This window comes from Mus pahari, chromosome 2 (assembly GCF_900095145.1).
Source record: "Mus pahari chromosome 2, PAHARI_EIJ_v1.1, whole genome shotgun sequence".
Classification (NCBI taxonomy): Eukaryota; Metazoa; Chordata; class Mammalia; order Rodentia; family Muridae; genus Mus; species Mus pahari.
In genome coordinates this window covers 132,108,763-132,128,598 of record NC_034591.1, presented here as the reverse complement: position 1 = coordinate 132,128,598, position 19,836 = coordinate 132,108,763, and the positions used below count along the sequence as shown (strand labels likewise).

At 41.1% G+C, this 19,836-nt stretch overlaps 1 protein-coding gene across 1 annotated transcript in view; it reads left to right on the top strand.

Annotated features, from left to right (window-relative positions):
* Alox5 (arachidonate 5-lipoxygenase) overlaps positions 1 to 19,836 on the top strand; it is a 49,526-nt gene that overhangs the window by 8,622 nt on the left and 21,068 nt on the right. The window contains exon 3 of the mRNA XM_021189880.2: positions 3,819 to 3,900. Within this exon, the coding sequence (XP_021045539.1) occupies positions 3,819 to 3,900 (82 nt within the window). The remainder of the gene's footprint in view (positions 1 to 3,818; positions 3,901 to 19,836) is intronic.

Below are 19,836 nucleotides of genomic sequence, written 5' to 3'. Positions count from 1 at the left end.
AGGAGGAGGAGGAGGAGGAGGAGGAGGAGGAAGACCCTCTAGGGTCCTTTGGCCCACTGTTCTTGATGTTTAACTTGACTCACACCAAATTCTTTTGAAACCTTTTGACTTGGATACTTGGGTTTAAAAAGATTTTTATCACCCCCTCCCCCAAGCTCAGTGGGAACCCCCCTCCACTCACCCACTCACCCACAGGTTAAGTCATCCTGTGGCTAGAACAAGGAAGGGTGATTCTCTTAACCCAGGGTTTAGCAGGCCTTCGAATCTATCTTCTGTCTGCCCCACCCAAGATCTTAGTGAGGAAATCTTTCCTGCCTACCGAGTCTGTAGCTCTGCACAGCAGCATGCACGATAATGCAGGCAGATTAGGATAATTTGAGGAGGTAATGAGAGAGGGACTTCAAGAAGGTGTGAAAATGTCCAGAGGGGCCACTTCTGTATGTAGCATCGGCAGTTTGGCCAATCCTGATGAGCTGGGAGAGAGGAAGAGTTTGAGAACACTGTGGTAGGGTGGCATTTTAAAGATAGCCTCTATGTTATGAGTCCAAGCAGAGCTGTGACCTCAGTAGAGAAGTGGACATCCCTGGAGATGAGGAAGAGCAGAATGGAGAAGACACAACAACCCCACCCTCACCACACACACCTCTCCTCTGCTCTGTTCCCAGAGCTAAGTCTAATGGGAAGCCCATTGATGAAATCCATTCTTATCAGCTTTATTGACAAGATAAAATGGGAGGGGGTCTTCAGGGACACAGTCTGACTGACAACTTCCATTAACCACTGCTGGTAACCAATCATCATAGCTTTAATCAGTTGTTTAATTTGGCTAGTGATCAGGTAGGTCTAGAACCTTGGAAGGGACCTGCCAAGTACTCGGTCTATGTCCTGTGTGCCATTAACTCAATGGACTGCAGACTTCACCCTTCACCTTGAAGATGGTTCTTCTCCTTCATGGCCTCTGTCTCTGCATAACACCCCATTTTTAAGGAGTCTCACAACATGAGGGACTCAGGGTAGCTTCATTTCTTAGATGGTAGCTCACTTCTAAGAGCAAGCATTCCAAGAAACAGAGAATAGATGCGGCCAGGATCCAGGCCTGTGCCTGGAACCAGTATAGTGTAACTTCACTGCCCAGCCTTGAGGGGAAGAACACCAAAATATCTCAATTTAAAGAATGCCAAAGGATTTGGGACCAAGATTAACCTATATGACACAACAACCAATGCCTTGAACAATGTGACAAGAAGAGGGCTCACCCCACAAGTGACCCCATTTACCACCACTGCTGGAGGCCTGCTCAGCCTTAGAGTAGTGAGCTGAAGTGGGACACAGAGTTGGATGAAGGCCAAAAGATTTATGATCTCTATCCTTGAAACCCTCTCTCTTGAAACCCAGTACAGTTAGTACTATCAATAACAAGTTCAAAGCAGTATTTCATACTCATTATAAGTTCAAAGTAACAGTTTTTACATGGCCTGGTCTTACCATGGTGCACACCTGTGGCTTTATCCTTGGACCTGAATGGATTTCCTTGAACACAAATTTGTCTCAAGCCTTACTTATCTTTTTAGTGTAGTCATGAAAGCTCATTTTATGTCTTATTATGCAGCCTTTACTGCTATTATGAGGAGTGGGTACATTCTATTCTTGATTCTAACTTTATTATTCTTTCTAGCAAAACAACTTTCTTGGAACCTTCTTCCTAAAATTATTTAAGTCAAATCATGAGTTTATATAAAATATATAATCATTAATTTAAACAGCATGAATTCATGAAAGTCCATCTTCATGTTGATATGCAGGAAATTTGCCCAAGAGCCTGCACTGATGCCCAGAAGTTGTTAGACTGTATAATAGTGATAGGAGTGGCATATCATTAGCAAGAAGCCATTCTGGGATGAAGTCTTGTGCGACCTCACCTCCAAGAGCTCATCCATCACAGACCATGCAAAAAAACAGTGAGCCATCTCCAGGAAAGACATTTGATAGCCTTAGCCCATCCTAGATGGCTTCTGACACACCCCATAATGACCTACATCTAGTAATTTACCCCTTCACTCAGTAATCATAAAAGTGATAAAGACTATCCCTGTGGTCCCAGCATCTATAGCATATTGTATACAAATGGTTCGTTCCAGAGCTCATGCTAGCCCCTGGGGATGGGTTCTGCCATACTCAGCTCAGAAGCAGCTAAATTTGTCATCCTACAGCCTGGCAAGTCCCATCCATTGTTAGCTGGAGTCTCATAACTGGGGAGACTGAGCCAGTCTCTTGGGTCAACTTGTTTTGAGTTCCTTGGAACTCTATTCATACCAAATGCAGGTTAAATATATATATATATATATATATATATATATATATATGAGACTGTCTAAGACACTTAGCAAAGAAAATGTCAAGTGTTCACAACGGTGTCTAGCACAGTCAGTGACAATAGGCATTGTTGCCACAGTTTAGACTCACCTCAACCTCGGGCTATTGATCCTGCTCTGTTGTCTTGATCTTCCCCTTTGGAATCACTTCTATACTTGAGGCTGGACATACAGTGACCTAAAGAGCTCTGGGGCTTTCTGAGAACTGAAGGGAATGGGTCTACTGTAAGGGAAAAGAGAACTGAGAATTAGTGCCTGAGAACCATTCACAGCGCCTTGAAACCATCATCTTGTGGTTGCTGAACTTAATAAAATAAAATAAAAGATGTAATCTTTCATGTTTTTATTTAACTCTTTCATCAGTTTTAATGTGTTATACAAAATATAAATGTTTAGTGCAATTAAATATTTTATGCAGGTACCTAGGGAGTATAGTATACGACAGTACATGTAGTACAGAATAATATAGTATATATTATAATCACCTTCTCAGATTCTTACTTGGGGCCCTGTGTGTTTGCTGGATTTACCTTAGATTAGAGTATAGCTGATTACCATTTCATCTGTGTTGAATGCTCTGAGAAAAGGCCTTTAGCAACTTGCCAAAGCTCCTGAAATGGCAGATGACATGACAGACCAAGTGACAAAATGCTGGGATTCTCAGGCTTGGGAGCAGGCAGGAAAACCTTAAAGTTATAGGTTACCCATTATGGGGGTAAGACATAATAACCGTTATTCTCAAATTTTAGACACATAAGAAGACCAACGCTTTGTAGAATGCTTTACAATGTTCTTATATTAACATCCTCCTAAGATCCCAAGAAGTAGGCGTTATCACCTACATTTTATATGAGGCAGTCAAGGTAGCTTGCTCTGAGCCACATGACTTTAAACCACAGAACCCAAGTCCATGCCTGCTCTATCTCTTTTACACCCACAGCCTAGATGAGCACACTTGTTTTAGAGTAGAGCCATGAGTCCTGCTGTTTTCTCTGGCTGTATGAAAGTCAGCTGCTCTTTTATCTCAATATCTCAAAATAATGGTTATTGGATCACTCTGAAGTGGCTTATTAATATCTTCCAAAGCCTGACATGGTGTGTATACCTTATAATCCCAGCTCTTGGAAGGCAGAAGTAAGAGGACCGGGAGTTTACAGCCAGCTTTAGGTAAATAGAAAGTTCCAGGTCAGCCGAGTTACATGAGAACTTGTCTCAAACAAACAAACAAACAAACCAAAATCTAAACAAAACAAGGGTATCTAATAAACACCACAAAATACCTCTCAGCTTGTCTTGGCAGACAGGTCTGAACTAGGGGTCCCAGGATTCCTGCATAAGCAGCATGCTGAAGGCTAATGGGAATGGCTGGGAAAACCTGACCACGGGCATTGTGTGGACATTGTTGCTCCTCCTCAGGCTGACCTCATATTTGTCCTTCCTCTGCAGCAAAATTGGCCCGAGATGACCAAATTCACATCCTCAAGCAGCACAGGCGTAAAGAACTGGAGGCACGTCAAAAACAGTATCGGTGAGTTGTAGCATGGACCAAGCGGCCATGAGTAGCCCCTCCTGTAGGAGGACCATGGTAGGAGACAAGCTTGCTGAGAGCACATGGACCATCTTCTTACCTCCACCTTCAGGCAGTCAGAGTGAAGGAGGTCAAGGACAAAGCTTGAGAACAGCCACATTATCCTTGGGGAGAATGGGTCCGAGAGAGTGAACCACCTTTCCCATCACTGTATGGACTGCCTCAACTATGTATGTCTTCACGTAATATTTTAACTACAAAAGTGATACATAATCTACAACAGCATTGAAAAGTGACTACATGTGATCAAGAAAAAAGGGTCCAAATTATTCAAATTAAACATGAAGAAAAAAATCAATACTTCATGAGAAATTGAATGAATATGCCAGTGTAAGATGAAATGGACAAGTCCTAGAAAGGCACAGCCTATCACTTTCTTAAAAATTAAATAAGCCAGGGCCAGGGACTTAGATCCCCTGGAGCACACAAAATCTGGATATAATAGAGTACATCTGTAATCCTAGCACTACTAGAAAGGTGGTGGTGGTGGTGGTGACAAAGAATAGCCAGCCTGGAATACAGAGCCCAGCAGTAGAAACAACTCCCAAAAGTTGACCTCTGACCTCCACACACAGTGTTATGTGTGCATGCCTGAACATAGATGCACACTGACACCCGATATATACCACAAACACACAATATTTTTAAGGAAATAGAGGATTTGAATAAGCCAATCCCATGTAATATAATTGAATTAATAATTTTCAAATGTCCTATAAATAAAAACTTAGGTAGCTTCATGGGTAAGTTCTAGCAAACATTAACGAATTAATATCAATCTTATATAGACTTTTCCCCCAAATAGGTGAGAAGGCAATATTTTCCAACACATTCTATGATACCAATGTTGTACAAAAACTAGGCAAAGACGTCATTAAAAAATAAAGCAATACACAAATACCTCACAAGAATACAACTGCAAATATTTTCAACAAAATATTAGCAAGCCAAGTTCATATGGTATTAACAAATAAGATTTTCCTCTAGGAATACAGTACTTTTGAACATTCAAAACTCTGTTAATCATATATATATATATATATATATATTGAACCAAAGTACCTATAATCATTTAAATATATATACACATATATAAAATATATAATATAGATACACAAAAAAGAATTTGAGAAAACTCAACATTATTTCATAATGAAACATTCAAAATACTGTAATTGAAGAGAATATCCTCAACACAATAAAGTACATCTATGGAAAACTTCCAAGACAAACTGCTTTTCCTCAAGATCTAGAAAATGATAGAACATCTAATTATGCTGCTTCTATTCGGTATTTCACTGAAGGGTCTATCTGGTCAGCTAGGAAAGAAGAAGAAAACGTTTTATGCAATCACCTTTCACAGATGACACAGTCTTTTATATAACTGATAAATTCACCAAAAGTTAATTAGTTGTGAAAAACAAATAAAATTAGCAAGGTTATGAGATACAAACTAAATCAAAAATTCTATACATTATAACAAAAGGGGAAAAAATCTACTTATAGTAAGTTCAAAATCAATAGAATATTTATTAGGATGTTTAACAAAAGCATTGTAAGACTAGTGATAAAACCCTAGAATGCAGATGAAAAGAATAAATTAAAGAAAATCTAAATGAGTCGAAAATATCTCATGTCCACTTAGCTTTGCTAATGTAGCAATCCTTCTCCCAGGAATGATGGATGATGGAGATCCAATGCAATCACTGTTAAAATCCCAGCTAGTGTTTTTAAAGCAAGATTGACAAGATGGTTCTCAAATCCATATGGAAATACAAGGCATACAAAGTCACCAGACCAATCTTGAAAATAAGAAAACTAAGTTAGAGAAGCTATATTCCCCAACATCCAGATTTCTGCATAATCATAGTATTCGGGGAAATGTAGCAGTATCATGAGCAATGACATAGAATTCCAAGTCCAGGAAAAAACCTTATACTTACGGTGAATTGAATGTGGTGGGATCAGCAAGACACATCTCTATGTGAGCAATAACCTTTTAAATAAATGATGCTGAGGAAACTGGATAGCCAAAGTACAAACAAACATAACATTGTGCACACATGTACAAAGTACGTGATGTTGGATCCTTACCTAACACCAAATTGATCACCTAAATGGTAGAATTAGAACCATATAATCCTGTGAAAATACAAGAGTAAACATCCAAGACTTTGAGTTGGCAAAGGATTCTGAGACAGGACACCACATCACACATAGCAAGAGAAAAATCAGATGACTTGGCATCAGCAAAGTTTCAGGCTTTTATGCTTCAAAGGACCCCATGAAGAAAATGAAGACTGTTGGGAAAGTATTTGCCTTCTGAGCAGGAGGAGCTAAGGCCAACCCCAGAATCCACATTTAAAAAAAAAAACAACTTTGGGGGCTGAAAGACCACTCAGTGAATAAAATGCCTACCACACAAGAAGGAGGACCTAAGTTTCCATCCTTAGCTTAGCATCCATGTAAAAGCCCGGAGCTACAGTGCATGTCTACAACCCCAGCATTGTTGGAGCAGAGACAGGTGGAATACCAGGGCTCACTGGTCAGCCAGTCTAGCTAAATCAGTGAATCCAGGTTCAGTGAAGAGATCCATTCTGAAGAAATAAAGCAGAGAGTGACCGAATTACCCAACATCAACCTCTGTCCTCTACATTCACACACACACACACACACACACACACACACACACACACATGCTCACATGTGCACGCACATACACAGACATAGTAACGTATATGTGTAATCATAATGTTGAGAATGAAGAGACAGGTAGATCCTTGGGGCTCTCTAACCAGCCACCCTAGCCTACTTGGTGAGCTCCTATCTAGGGAGAAAGCATATTTCAAAAACGAGGTGGATGGCTCCTAAAAAATGACAGCTGAGTTGTCCTCTGGCCTCCACATGAATGGATACACTTGTGCACACGAACATACCTACACACAAAGAACCCACAGAATGAGAAAGAATGTTTGCAGAACATTTATTTAACTAAAGACTTATGTCCAAACTATATAAAGAACTCTTAAAACTCAAGAGACAAATAATACAATTTTATTTTGTATGAAGTTATTTATTTACTTTACATCCCAATCACATCTTCCCCTCCCTCTTCTCCTCCAAGTTCCTCCCTCTCATCTTCTCTCTCCACCCCTCACTCCTACTCCCCTTCTTCTCAGAAAAGGGCAGGCCTCCAGTGGAAATCAATCAGCTTTGGCATATCAAGTTGTAGTAAGATTAAGCCCAACTTCTCCTATAGAAGCTAGACAAGGCAGCCCAGTCAGGGCAAAGGGATCCAAAGGCAGGCAGTGAAGTCAGAGACAGCCAATGCTCCCACTTTAGGAGTCCCATATGAAGACCCAGCTGCACAAACAACTATTACGTATGTGCAGAGGGCCTACATCTATCCTATGAGTGCTCTCTGGTTGGCATTTCAGTCTCTATGAGTCCTTATGGGCCCAGGTTAGTTGATTTTGTGGGTTTTCTTGTAGTGTCCTTAACTCTTCAGGCTCTTACAATCCTTCCTCCACATCTTCTGCAGGATTTCCCAAGCTCTGCTTAATGTTTGTCTATGGGTCTCTGTATCAGTTTCAGTCAGTTGTTGGGTGAAGCCTCTTTGATGATGGTTATGCAGGATCCTGTCTAAAAGTATATCAGAATCTCATGAATAGTGTCAGGGGTGGGGTCCTTCTCATGGCATGCGTCTCAAGTGGGCCAATCATTGGTTGGCTCTTCCTTCAAATTCTGCTCAAAAATACAATTTTAAAAGGGGCAAGAACTCAAAGTCCAAAGAAATGGACATTTCTCCAAGAAAAACATAACTGGGTAAACATATAAAAAGTCAGGTGCTACATTAGTTGTCTGGAAAATGTATATCAATACTACAGTGAGATGCTAATTCAAGCCCAGTATGGCAGCAAGAATCAAAAAGTCATATTATTACAAATTTTGGTGAAATTACAATACTCATATACCACTGTTGAGAATGTTAAATGGTGCAACTTCTTTGGAAAATGGCTTAGTAATTCCCCAAACTAACAAATAGAGTAATTATGTTACCCAGCAACCCCACTCTTGATTGTACCTGTTAAAAAGGAATTCGTATGTTCAGATGGTTACTGTTCACTGCCAGCTAGGCTGGAGAATGAAGCACATGTAGGTCAGAGTTACCTGCAAGCTCCAGAGAGAAGTGAGTGAGTGAGAAAGACCCAACTTGAGCATGAGTGGCTCCACCCTACAGCCCTAGAGTCCTAGATCTAACACAGGGAAGAAGGGGGAAACCAAGGGGAGCTCTGGCACTGCCCTTTCTCCCCTTTCTCCACTTCGTGGACCACCATGATGTGAATGGCTCTCTTACACCTCCCATCCCCCACCAAGATGTGAATAGCTCTATTACACCTCACCCATCCCACCAGAATGGACAAGATCTCTCAAACTGAACAAAAACATAACTTTCCTCCCCGAAGTTGTATTGAAGTCACAATGAAAAAGATACCTAATACATACATATGTCTACTCTAAAATTTCTATATGTGTGATTACTGTTCTAATAATCCCACTAACACAAAGATGCATACAACCTAAATGTCTATTAATGCATGGATGGATAAAACGTCATATATCTGTGTAATTTGATGTGGATTCTAAGGGGGTCAGACTCCACTCATCAGGCTTGGTGGTAAGCACCTTTACCTGTTGTCCGTCATGTCAGCCCTACTATGTAGTTCTTTAACAGCCTTTGAAGTTGGTTAGTGGGAGGAACATGTAAGAGTGTGAGTCTTTGGGTAGAGAAGCCCCACAATGCTTTCAAGCAGAGCTTACTGGACCATCTTGGTGGGGCTTCAGAAGACTGGGGTGCAATGAGAAGTACAGAGAGTGAAGACCTGCTCCATGAGTCTTCAGTGAGGAATCAGGACTCTGCTGGTGATTGGGCTGTAAGCCATGAGTGCTGTACTCTGGCATGAGATCTGGCTTCATTCTGCCCATGAGAATGAGGCTTATTAATGAATAATAGATTAATATGTTTGGCAGCAGAAATTTGAAGACACAATAGCATCTAGCATGTGCTATAGCTACCGTCTGAATCCAGCAAGGGGCTTGAATTCAAAATATAGAGAACACTAACAAAAGGTAAAAAAAGACAGATCATAATAAACTCTGCCAAGAAGGGTCAGGGATCAAACTGCAGCACTCCAGTAGGGTCAAAAAGTCACAGCCATTCTGGGAGACACGTCAGTTCTTCCTCAGAATTATAGATAGTATCACCATGTGACCCAGCAGCACTTCTTATGATAAGTGTTTCCAAAAATAATACAACCAGAATTAGGAGTGTAGCTAATGGCAGAGCACTTACCTAGTATATAGAAGAGCCGTGGCCTCAGTCCCCTGCACTGCAATATTAACATTAGTAACTAAGCCACATGTCTACACAAAATACTTGCATGCAAATATTCATGGCAACTGTCTTCCTTGGGGTCTCTATTGGTGTAATAAGACACCATGGCCAAATGAAACTTGGGGAGGAAAGGGTTTATTTCACTTCATACTGCCAGGTAATATCTACCAGTGAGCCGCTAAGAGACCAATATGGTTGATCACATGATGAAGGCAAGATGCCTGAAACACATGCAGCTGGTCCTGAGCTCTGGATTCTGTTGCTAAGGGAAACATGTGGCAGTGGAGCTATGACCAATAACAAAGAAGTGATATCACAAGGGTGACTGGGCTTGGTGCCATGCCTATTGTCCTAGATGATTTGGGAGGCTAAACAGAGGAATCATTTGGTCCCCAATGTTCAAGGCCAGCCTATTTCAAAAAGGAAATTAAGTATGCCAATGCTAAGAGTAAGGGTTGAGGGTACTCTCACTGACATGGGAGGTAGCTAGAGATAGATTTAGGGTCTGAAAGGGGGAGGGGAAGAAAGAGAGAGGGGGGAGAGAGAAAAAAACAGACAGAAAGACAGACTGAGAGAGATGGAGATGAGTGCACATGTCTAGGTATCCTAGTTGACAATAGTTAAAAACTCTTGCCCCATCACTGCCTAGTGTGAGAGCATAACCTGATTACACTGTAGTCAGGCCAAAAATTCAAAAATTCAATGTGTATGCAAGCCTTTCCGGACAGCACCCTATGATGTATTTTGGGACTTCTGTACTTGATACAGGGCATAGAGCATTGTCCCAGAATCTGCCTTCCCCATCCATGGGGCTGAGGAAATCTTCAGATCTCTTCTCCATTTCAGCCTCCTGTGACAAAGCCCGTTATAGAGTTCTACAAGACTTCTGTCTGTGGAGAGGGTTAAGACAAAAGTCCAGAGTGAGTCAATTTGTTGTCAGCCACTAATATCTTAGTGTGGTTTGGTGCACACCTAATTAGACTTCTTATCCATTACACCTAAGAGATCACAACCTAGCCTGACCTGGAAGCCATTTACTTCACCACAACCTGGGTCTTGTGGAGAGGATGAGAAGGGCACTGTGAGATATCTTGTCCCTTTCTTAAATCTTATTTTACTCTCTCCTTCCACTCCACCGCTCTCTTCGGCAGCCCTACTCCCACCCATGGCCCCATTTCCGGTCAGGAAACACTGAACTTTGCACTGTCTGCACAATCATGAAGTTCCCCTTTCACAGAGATTTTCAGGCTTCCAGATTATGGAAGCTGAGCAAGAGAATACTTCCAGGAACGCTGCTGGCATGACTCAGTAGCCCATCTGGGAAAGGGCACAGAAATGGCCCAGGCCAGAGCTCTGTGGCCTCCGGCCCTCACTCACTGCATTGTCTGTAGGTGTGACACAGTATACTGTGGTCTGAGGGCTCTCACATCCTTGACCTAATATGCCATTGTCTTTGGTCTTCACTCATCATTATGCTCAAAGACCAGCCATTGACACACCTTGATAGCCTTTTATTTTAATTCCTGCATAGTTAAATGCATCACACATTTTTGGTTTTGTATTCGGAAAACTGAACCCAGGACCTATTAAATGGTAAGCAAGCAAACACTCTAGCCCCAGCTCCGGAGGCATCACTCTTGGGTACCACTTTACTATGTTCATTTGGCTACCTGCTGATGCACACCTGGGTACCTCCTAGTGCCCACAGTGAGCTTTCTGACTGTCCATGCTCTCGTGAGAGAATTACTCTGAGGAACATGTCTAGATGCAGATCTGTGAGATTACCAAGTGTGTGCATCATCTGACTTCTCCAGATCTTGGTAATCGTTTGCCCAGCTGTCCAGACACTTTCCACCCTCAGCTGGTGTTGCTGTAAGATACCATTCCCCTGCATCACCAACACATTCGACATGAGACACTTTTGATCTTGCCTGTCTAATGGGTGGGATTGTGTCTCATTTCTTGGTCATAAATTGCTACATATTCATGGGTCATACATAAGCACTACAGGCTGAGCCAATGATTCCTCTACTGGTGAACATTTAGCTCTATCCCTACTTATGTTTGTTTTGAATATTACAGAGAGGCAACCTGTATATCTGATATATAAGTCATTTAGTCATTGGCAGATCTGTCTCCAGAACATTAATCGCTTGTCTCAAAACAGCTCTCATCTCACATAAAATGAGATAATGTATTGTGAAGCAAATATGAATGCCCTGGCCTGGCTGGCTTGGGTGCTCTGCATGCTGCATTTCCACACTGAAGCAATTTCATAAACATCCATACCCACAGGATAAGAGAGAGCCTTAAACCAAAGCATTTTTCCAGCACATCAGTGGGAACATGAGTTGATGAGCTATATCCAACTGGGGAAAACAGGTGTGAGAGTTACCTGGTGGTAGTCTCAGCTTTGGGGTTAGTAAAGAAGATGTTGGCATGTTTATACAGCCCAAAGATTTTTACCTGGTATTTGGAAAGATGATAATTCAGACATAGAGGCAGACAATGATTGGCTATTAAAGATCCAAGGTAATTTTTCTCTAGATCTGCACACCAACTCTTTATAACAACACAGTTCCCATAAGCTGATCAGCCTTGTAAAGCCTTTAGAACAAGTGCAGCTTTCTTTCCTAAGAACATTATTAGTTCACAGTTGTGTTGGGCAAGTGTCACATTTTGCACGTGCAGAAGCCAAGTGTTGTTTTATGTCCTCTGATGCTAAGAAGGCTCATTCTGAGGAACTGATAGACAGGGGCGGGGCAGCCAGGAGAGCAGTCTTCAGAAGAGGGTAAAGAAGAGGATGTGTCTTTCAGGAGACATCCTTTATTTATAGCAATTTTACTGGCTATCATGATCGCAATATGACCTTTCTTTCTCCCTCTGCATCTGACAGAACATCTACATATAACATAAATAGTAATATTATCCCAAAGGTTAAAACAATTAAACACAGAGCCTAAAGAAGAAAAAGGTAGTGGGTGAAGGAAGCAGACAGCTAGCCAGCCAAAAAGTCTTTTTTTTAAAAATTGCTACAAATATGTATAATTCTATTTGTCAATTAAATGAATGAAAGCATTAAAATAATTAACTTAAAATAACTATTTTAAGTCTTTCATTTAATTAAAATACGATTATATCATTTCTCTCCTCTCCTAACTCCTCTTCTAGTGTCTACCCATCCCCCAATTCACAGCCTCCTCTTTTATCTAACCCTTTTTGGTAAATATACATAAAAAACAGTTAATATACAAATACAACCTGCCGAGCCCCTGTCCCCTAAGTGTTGTCTGCATGTGTATATTTCTAGGGCTTGGCATTAGATGACAAACCAAGCCATGCATCTCTGGGTGAGACTGACTCTCCTTCTCTCCATAGTTGTTAACTGCTTGAAGCTCTTCAACTGGGAGTGGGGCCCTGAGATTTCCCCCAGTCTGTGTTGGAATGACAATTGTTCTGGAATTGTTAGGGTTCTTTTTTTTGGCAGCCATGTTGTGGGGGATGTTATGGACGTAGCTTTCCTGTCATAGCTAGAAGAGACTATCACACAGCAGACCTTCTGATCCTCTGGTTCTTATGATCTTTCTGCCTCCTCTTCTTCAATGCTTCCTGAGCCTCAGGTGCTGGAGTTGTGTGGTCGATACATCCCCTGGGTGCCACACAACCATTTCTTCTCTTCATTTTGACTAGTTGTGGCTTTCTGTGATGGTCTCCTTCTGCTGCAAAAAGAAGTTCCTTGGATGAGGGTTGAAAGTTACACTTGCTTGTGGGCGTCTGGATAAGTATTCAGAATTCCTTTAAGAATTATACTGGTTGGGGAAATCGGCAGTAGCACAATCTATGACCTCACTAGTCAAGTGCAGTTGGCTAGGTTTCCAGGGCCAAGAAGGATGTCTTTCCTGTTAAGCAGGCTTTGAATCCAAGTAGACAGTTGTTGGTTATTTCCAAGGTATAGGTGCCACTACTTCCCTGTAGGGATATCTGCCATGATGGTCATTGTCGCTTATATGCAACCACAACTGGCTAAGACTATTGACTCTTTCCTTCCCTGCGTATGAAACACAGCTTATCACCTTCTGGTCCTATGAAAGTTGGTCCTTGGGGGACTCTTTTGGTTCCTTTCCAGCTCAAATCCTCCACATTTTATTTGTGGAGTGCATGGTGTCCTCAGCAGTAAGGACTTGCCTTTAACTTCTGGGAGGCAATCAAGGTCAAGCCATAGCCTATATTGTTTCAAGAGCTCGCTTGGATTTCCCTGATCAAAAGCTCAAAGGAAGCTTTTCATACACAATACTGAACTTTTTGTTAGCTATGCTTGGCTCTTGGGGAGAGCATCACCCCTCCATGTTCTGTAATTTCTTAGATTGCATGTTTTCTCTTTTTTTGAGAAATTGAGACATTTCCCCCCAAGGTATTAATATATTACTATATTGGCATTACATATAGTGATGCACTGTTAGGCTTCCATGGTTTTGAAAACTCCACACTGTTCAACATTGCACATATGTTGTTGGCTGAAGAGAGAAGGTACTATTCTGCAATTGTAATTTAGAAGGTTGGATTCTCTGAATGATTTTTTTCTTTTTTTTTTTAAGCCTAAATATACTTTAATTTGGTACTGATATAATAGTTTATAAAAATGATACCAATTTGGTGTAGAACTCAAGGTTATGGTATTAAATTCAGGAAGTGAATGTATTAATCCATTGCAAATTTGCAATGCTTCATTACACATGTTCAAGATTCAACACAGAGTGGCTTCTGATACTACGGTGGCACCAGCAGGAAAGTCACAAGTTCAGACTGCCTGAGACATACAATAAGGTTCTTTCTTAAAGAAAACAAAATGGGGAAAAACAGTCTTGAAATTTTTCTAAGCTCTTTCTTCCCTTCAATTTTCTTGTACAGAAATTTGTGTGATGATAAGAATCAGAATGCTTTTCTTGCTTATCTAGTGATACAAAATATCTTGTGGAGTGATCCTGCGCATTCGCCTAAATGCAAATTTGCTGCTTCCTTACTAAATCACTCAGAGCCACTGATTCGCATCAGCTAGAAACAAACCAGAGCAACAGAAGTCAGTGGGCAGACACCATAATCCTCCTAAGAGCATAGAGTCAGGACTCCCCACATGCATCCATTTATTTATTTATTTATTTATTTATTTATTTATTTATTTATTTATTTGGGGGGTGTATTAGTTAGGGTTTTACTGCTGTGAACAGACACCATGACCAAGGCAAGTCTTATAAAAACAACATTTAATTGGGGCTGGCTTACAGGTTCAGAGGTTCAGTCCATTATCATCAAGACAGGAGCATGGCATTATCCAGGCAGGCATGGTGGAGGAGGAGCTGAGAGTTCTACGTCTTCATCCAAAGGCTGCTANTGGAAGACTGACTTCCAGGCAACTGGGGTGAGAGTCTTAAGCCCACACCCACAGTGACACACCTACTCCAACGAGGTCACACCTATTCCAACCAGGCCACACCTCCAGATGGTCCAAGAATATACAAACCATTACAGGGGGCAACAGAATTTTATTTTTCAATCTTCTTATATCTGTTGAGGCCTGTTTTGTGACCAATTATATGGTCAATTTTGGAGAAGGTACCATGAGGTGCTGAAAAGAAGGTATATTCTTTTGTTTTAGGATGAAGTCGTCTATAATATCTGTTAAGTTCATTAGGTTCATAACTTGTTAGTTTCACTGTATCTCTGTTTGGTTTCTGTTTCCATGGTCTGTCCATTGCGGAGAGTACAGTGTTGAAGTCTCCCACTATTATAGTGTGCGGTACAATGTATATTTTGAGCTTTAGTAGTTTCTTTTATGAATGTGGGTACCCTAGATGTTCAGAATTGAGAGTTTGTCTTGGTAGATTTTTCCTTTGATGAGTATGAAGTGTCCTTTCTTATCTTTTAAAAATAACTTTTGGTTGAAAGTCGATTTTATTCAATATTAGAATGGCTACTCCAGCTTGTTTCTTGGGATCATTTGCTTGGAAAATTGTCTTCTAACCTTTTACTCTGAGGTAGTGTCTTTGCCATTGAAGTGCATTTCCTATAGGCAGCAAAATTCTGGGTTCTATTTATGTATCCAGTCTGTAATTCTGTGTCTTTTTATTGGGGAGTCGAGTCCACCAATGTTCAGAAATTAAGGAATAATGATTGTTACTTCCTGTTATTTTTGTTGTTAGAGGTGGAATCATGTTTGTGTGGCTATCTTATATAGGTTTTGCTAAAAGAAGATTACTTCCTTGATTTCTCTAGAGTGTAGTTTTCCTCCTTGTGTTGGCGTTTTCCATCTATTATCCTTTGTAGTGCTGGATTTGTGGAAAGACATTGTGTAAATTTTAATTTGTCATGGAATATCTTGTTTTCTCCATCTATGGTAATTGAGAATTTTGCTGGGTATAGTAGCCTGGGCTGGCATTTGTGTTCTCTTAGGGTCTGCATGACATCTGCCCAGGATCTTCTGGCTTTCATAGTCTCTGTTGAGAAGTCTGGTATAATTTTGATAGGTCTGCCTTTATATGTTACTTGACCTTTTTCCCTTACTGCTTTTAATATTCTTTCTTTGTTTAGTGCATTTTGTGCTTTGATTATTATGTGATGGGAGGAATTTCTTTTCTGGTCCAGTCTATTTAGAGTTCTGTAGGTTACTTGTATGTTCATGGACTTCTCTTTTTTTAGGTTAAGGAAGTTTTCTTCTATAATTTTGTTGAAGATATTTACTGGCCCTTTAAGTTGAAAAATCTTTACTCTCTTCTATACCTATTATCCTTAGGTTTGGTCTTCTCATTGTGTCCTGGATTTTCTGGATGTTTTGGGTTAGGAGCTTTTTGCTTTTTGCATTTTCTTTAAGTGTTGTGTCAATGTTTTCTATGGTATCTTCTGCCCCTGAGATTCTCATTTCTATCTCTTATATTCTGTTGGTGATGCTTGCATCTATGACTACTGATTTCTTTCCTAAGTTTTCTAACTCCAGGGTTGTCTCCCTTTGTGGTTTCTTTATTGTTTCTAGTTCCATTTTTAGAGCCTGGTTGGTTTTGTTCATTTCCTTTGCCTGCTTGATTGTTTTCCTGTAATTCTTTAAGGGGTTTTTGTGTTTCCTCTTTAAAGGCTTCTACTTGTTTACCCATGTTCTCCTATATTTTTTAAGGGAGTTATTTACGTCCTTCTTAAAGTCCTCTATCATCATCATCATGAGAAGTGATTTTAGATCCAAATCTTGCTTTTCCAGGACTTGCTATGTTGGAGAACTGAGTTCTGATTATGCTAAGCAACCTTGGTTTCTGTTGCTTATGTTTTTATGCTTGCCTCCCACCATCTGGCTATCTCTAGTGTTACCTGCCCTCACTATATCTTCCTGTGACCCAGGTTGTGTCAAAACTCCTCAGAGTTTGGCTGTCTCTGTGGTACTGGGATTCTGGGATCCTGGGATCCTGAGATCCTAGGTGTGTCAGAGCTCCTGGAAGTCAAGCTGCCTCTGGGACCCTGAAGATCCTGGTGTAACCTAGCTCCTAAGATCCTGTGATCCTGTGATCCTGGGCATGTTAGAGTGCCTGGGAGTTGAGCTTTCTCTGGGTGTTGTGGGACTGGTTGCATGTTTTCCCTTATATGTAGATATTAGATTTTAAGCTTTCCATATGTGTGTTTGGTTTAAAATAGCCACAGAGGTTGGGTAGTTTGTATGAGACCAGAGAGGGGAAGGAAATTTCCCCAGAAGAGACATAGAATATAGTGTTGTGGGTAAACGCAAGGGAAACTAAAATAGGAGGGTTAAATGTGGAGAGGATGGGAATGTATGGCAAAGAAGAAATTATGGGAGGGACAACTAACACTGAAGGCCTTTTGACTAACCATATGCTGACTCACAACTCTCAAAGCTTCCTAAAATGTATAAAATGGGGTTACTGTATTATAATGGAAGAGACAATGCCCCAACTAGACACCATATGCTAGCAAGTAAAACCCCTAGTATCAGAAATGGGTTACATCTTGTTGAGTCCCTGGTCAAAGGTGACCCACAGACAGTCCCCCATAAACAATATAGGCTATTGTGTATTATTAGTTATCCTCCAGAGCCTGACAGAAAATGAGGACACCACTTACTTACGTCATCAAACATGGGGAAATTAATCTGGTGCCCAACCCGAAGCTTTAGCCGTACTGACAAGCATTCACAGTGCTGGGAGGTGCTATACATACATGTGACCAGAGGAGCAATGGCATCATCAGTCTAACCCAGCTACAAACTCTGAGACCTAACCTTGTCCTGCCTTGCGAGATATACTGATACAATAATGGCTCAAACGTTATGGAATAACCCACCACTTCTTTAAAAATCACATTTGAAGCCTATTCCATGAGATGAAACCCACATCTAATAAGTTAATGAGGCCACAAACTTGAGACAAGATGAGGCATGGGCCCTAGGGGAACAACTACTACTGTTATCCTGCTAAAGGAGCATGCTACTCCTAAAGACATATTACCACACCCATAGGCTGATATGTATGACTCAAGCCCCATCAGAGAAGTTTCTTCTTGGAGTAGATGAGAATTAGCACAGAAACACACACACTCCCAACTGGAGGATGTGCAGACAATGTGAGTCCTTGAAATATTCAATCATAAATAGAGTGTCTTTGTCAAACCCCTTCCCTTAAGCCTTGGGGATCCAGGCAGAAGTGGCAGAAAGAGCTGAAGGTGGTGGATGATTCCAACAATACAGTGTCTTTCAGACACAAAAGGGCTGATGGACATTGAAACTCACACAGACGGTAACAGTATGTACAAGACTTCATAAATTCAAGCTTGATAAATCTCAGTACCGAAGGGAAGTGGGCACAAGTCCCACCCCCAACCAGAATGCTATTTAAAATTGATACTTGCTCAGAGAGGGAAAATCTGTTTCCCCAGTGGAGTGACCCTGGGTATATCAGCTGCACTGCAGGGCAGGGCTCATGCTCAGGAGCAATTGGTCAACACGACATGTGCTCCATGGTTCTTTGTGAGGGAGGGTGTGTCTTTTTTTGTATTGTTTATATTTTTTCTGAGAGAGAGACAGAGAGACAGAGAAAGTAAAAGTGTGAATTGTGGATGGGTAGGGAAGTATGGAAAACTTAGGAGTTGAGGAAGTGTAAGATATGGTGAAAATATGTTGTATGAAAAAAGTTCAAATAATTTTTAAAATGTAATAAAAATAAAATGGAGCTGGGCAGTGGTGGTGCACACCTTTAATCCCAGCACTTGGGAGGCAGAGGCAGGTGGATTTCTGAGTTCGAGGCCAGCCTGGTCTACAGAATGAGTTCCAGGCCAGCCAAGGCTATACAGAGAAACCCTGTCTCGAAAAACCAAAAAATAAAAAAAAAAAAAATTTAAAAATTTAAAAAATAAAATAAAATAATAAATAAATAAATAATAAAATAAAAATAAAATGGCCTCATTCCAAAGAAAAATCCATAAACCCTTTACAGTGTCTACCACTTTAAGTGTGAGAAGTTTATTAAATTTTCTGATTTGGCATTCAAGGGTCTAGAGAGCTTTCAAGCATAGCTCTTCTGCATTCCTTTGGAGCTTTGCTGTCCACTTGTGCTACCTTGCCTCTGGACTGCAGAAAGTCAAGAGCACTTCATAGAACAAAGATGGCACTTAAATAGTTCATTATAGAATGAATACACTTTGTCCTTTAAGAGCCTGATCAGCTCTCATGCTGATTGTAATCTTCTCCTATTTCTTTGTTGAAGTCATACTTTATCAATCATGTCTTTTTGAGGACAGATGTCTTTTTCACAGTAAATTGCACCATCTACACCTCCTTAAGCTCTCTCCCTCCAAACCAGATGTGTTTTCTGCCTCTTCCTTATTTCTATCTAGTTGATCCTTGTGGCCTTCCTCCATGGCGTGTGAGGTTTTTGTCCCCCCACCTCCACCACCTGGCCTATTTATGTCTGTGGTTCTGGAGGCCTTTGGTTTCTGTGGGTTGACTTGTCTGTATGTGTCATTCAGTGGAAGGGACATGGGTGTCTGGCTTCAGAGGCCAGAAGCAAGCTAGCAGGCAAACTGATCCACTCTCATCTGCAAGGCTCTCCTCTGCAAAGGAGGGAACGGAGAGCCCCTTGGTGTCATAGCTTGAGAAACTTCTTTCTGAGCTGGCAAAACAATTTCCAAACTCTGCAGAAAATTTGTATGGAAATTTGGGGCAGGTGAAATGGCTTAGCTAGTAAAAGCACTCACCGTGCAAGCCAATGACCTGAGTCCGTCCTCTACTCGTGACTTGCTGCAGGAGAGAACCCACTGCCAAAGCAGTCCTGGGAGGGAGATCCTGTCTGGTCAAGAAGCTGCTTTAGGAACCTCTTTCTCAGCTTTAAGAAAGAAAGCAGCCTGGACAGGTGCAAGTGCACCTCCTGAAACCCTGCCCATAGCACAGTGCCTCGGGTACCGGCGGCACAGTGCCTCGGGTACCGGCGGCACAG